General features: G+C 46.5%; 1 protein-coding gene across 1 annotated transcript in view; it reads left to right on the top strand.

Moving 5' to 3' along the window:
• Nucleotides 1-3,062, top strand: part of LOC117935773 (protein transport protein SEC31-like) — a 12,868-nt gene extending 9,806 nt beyond the window's left edge. Inside the window, exons 5-7 of the mRNA XM_034858251.1 lie at nt 54-721; nt 1,044-1,800; nt 2,796-3,062. Of these exons, the coding sequence (XP_034714142.1) occupies nt 54-721; nt 1,044-1,787 (1,412 nt within the window). The 3' untranslated portion in view covers nt 1,788-1,800; nt 2,796-3,062. The remainder of the gene's footprint in view (nt 1-53; nt 722-1,043; nt 1,801-2,795) is intronic.
• Nucleotides 3,063-3,068: the final 6 nt, after the last annotated feature.

Genomic DNA, 3,068 nt, shown 5'->3' with positions numbered 1-3,068 from the left:
CAGGGCACACGTCCATCCTGCACCCTCTGCCAGTCATCGGTCCCTCCCACAAGGTGGTGCAAACAGTCAGGCTGTTGTTGCTCCACCAGCTGAAGCATCAGCTCCTCCACAGCCAGCTGCCCAGGCCTCCCCCCCTCTGGAAACCCCTGTGCAGCAACAAGTCCCCCAGAGCTCAGCAGCCAATGTTCCTGAAGCAGTTTCCCCATCTGAGCCTGTTGCTAAGCCTCCACAGGTAACTCAGAATGAAGTGATGCCCTGTCCAACACCTCCTCTCTCCCCTGTTACCCCACATGACCAGGCCACTAAAACCCCACCGCCTCAGAGGAAGATTGAATCTCACCAGGAGCCGGTGGAAAACTCTGAATCAGACATCCAGGATATCTCTGGTGATACTGCTGTGATCCCTGATCAGGTGAGGGCAGGAACCAGTGAGGTATCGTTGAACTCTGTGGCTACTCTTCAACCCCCCCATCCTGTTGAGCAGTGTGAAACAGACTCTCCGACCCACCCAGATCCGGTCCAGACAACAACCACCGCCACAGAGATCAGTCCACCACAGAGTCCCTCTCCAACTCAGATGAACTCAGATGTGACCAATGGATCCTCTTTTCCCATAATGACCCCAGAGAGACCTCCAGTCCAGGATACCACCCCTCCTGTTGACCTAAAACCTGCTGCTGTCCTGCAGCCTGAACAGATGTCTGGACCTCCTGCTACACAAGTAAGTACCAAATAATGCTAATTTAACTACCTAAGTTAAGGTTTAATTATAGAGAAGCCACAGTGCTGACAGGTTTGGTGTTTTTATTTGAGCTAGACCCATAAAGGGCTAGACCAGGCTATATGTGGTCAAAACGGTCAAAGATCGGTGATGCTGTTTTGCCCTTATTCTCCGTAAAGTTAGCTGGAAGTGATGCTTTTTAGCATTTAATGTGGTATGAGAACTTTGCCAAACAAAAAAAGCTTTGAGGCAGTAGTCCACACAAAGCTTCCTCTACAAATATATGTAAACTTGGCCAATATGAGATTCATTTCCCCTGCAGGTTGTTGAAAGCAGTCCACAGACAGAAACTGCAGCTCCAACCTCCCCCCTGCCTGGTGCTGCTGGGGTGGACACCTCTCTCTGTGAGGACACAGTGTCTCTAAGCAAGCCTGGTCAACTCATCAGCATCCTCCCACCACATCATGAGCACCCTGCTATCCCTGCACCCAGCTCCCCGGTGCAGCCCTACTCGGGTAATACTGAGCGTCTGGAAATGAGCGATGCTGCAGGTGACACTGTGACCTCTGCCTGCCTTTCTGCACGCTCTGCTGTCAGCTCCACCATCGAGAGTACAGTCTCTAGACTGCCGTGCCAGGAGAACGGCATTGCTCTTAACCATAACGAACCGGAGGAAAACCACTATGACTCTCCTTCTCAGAGTTTTGGAATGCAGGAGGTGCTGGAGAACGTGGTGCACGTATCCGAGGAGGCCTCTATCCTTAACCAAGACGGCCAAAGCCCAACGCCACAAGCTCAAATCGTCAGTGATGAAGCAGCCACGCCTGCACCACCACTATTCACCAACACTGTTGAAACTGTATCGAGTGTTAACACCCCCTCCAGTGAGAACTACCATCCCTCTGAGCCTGCACCTGCTGATATTTCACCACAGCAGAAGACACAGACACAGGATTTAGAGAAGAAGGTGGCCTCTGGCACCATGCCAAGTAATACAAAGTACATCCTTACCGCTGCAGGAGTGGGCGCCTGTGCACTGCTGATGGCCTGGAGGTTTAGGAGATAAGGGGATTTAATACTATAGGTTATAGCTTCTGTCTCTCCCATTAAGAGTTCTAAATAATGACAACAACACTGTTGGTGAATCTACATGATGCAGTCCTTCGATGATCATGCACCTTTCCCACCCCTGCTCCAGTTCAGTTCAGTTCAACTGTCAAGGACATGGAAGTTAAAAAAAAAACATGATTGACTCTTCAGAAGAGGTCATTTTAATGCAACAGAAAGCACTTTTTCTCAACTGCCTGAAACGCCTCGCCCACATTCCTGTTTGAAAATCCTAGTGTAGTGTTCATTTTGTCACTAACTTTAATTTAGTCTTAGTCTTGTTTCAAATGTCCTCATCATATTAAGTCATTCACATAAGTTTAAGTTGACTAAAAGGCTCAGACTTTAGACTAGTTTTAGTCAAAAGAGAACTCAGCAATCAAAACATTTTAGTCTTTTTGTACATAATAAACATTTCAGTCAAATAGTTTCACACATCTCAAATATTATTCAAATGTCCTAATTACCTGACAAAATACCCTTGTTGAAGGATTTTTGTTGAGTGCAACTTTGTTAAACGCGCCTGGTTTTATTTTGAGCCAGACTTCCTCCCTCCCCCCCCATGCCAGGGGCCTGGGTACATCGCTACGCGCTGTAGGGGCTTCTTCAGCAGACTGAACCGGCTTCCCCCATTTGTTTCGTCAACAATAATGCATGTTAATTTAGTCTTCGTCTGCATTTTTGGACATTGGTGCAGTCTTCTCATCGTGTCGTCTTTGTCATAGAAAAAAGGTCGTTTAGGAACGTAGTTAGTCTTGTCTGACGCAATTAACACTAAACTTGTGATGTCACTGATTGAGAAAGCCACAGAGAGATGGGCCAAAAGCTCAGAAGTGTTTCAGAAAAAGAAGCTGGAGCAAAGGGCAGTATGAGTAATGTAAAAGGTTTTTTAAACATCAAATGGAAACCTATTGTAGTAGAGCCCAAGAGTACAAATCTGACGCTAAAAAGGAGTAAAATAGGGGCTCTTTAAGATTAGGCTTTAAGGCTTTTGAAAGAGGATGTAATGGTTATGGTGCCTTATTGTAGTCACTGGACTGGGAGGACGTGGGACAGCTGTTTAATAATTACCTTTAGTGATAATAGCTGCCTCACCAGACCTTTGATCGTGTAAGTAATTACAGGTATGCTGTTATGTTGGACTATGTTTTAGCATTTTACTGTTGAATAAAGTTGGCCCTAAAAACCAAATCCCCCTTCTTATCCTAGTTTGGAAACTTAATGGATCTGGGTTGAGATC

This window comes from Etheostoma cragini, chromosome 20 (genome assembly GCF_013103735.1).
Source record: "Etheostoma cragini isolate CJK2018 chromosome 20, CSU_Ecrag_1.0, whole genome shotgun sequence".
NCBI lineage: Eukaryota > Metazoa > Chordata > Actinopteri > Perciformes > Percidae > Etheostoma > Etheostoma cragini.
This window is presented reverse-complemented; position numbering and strand designations above follow the sequence as displayed.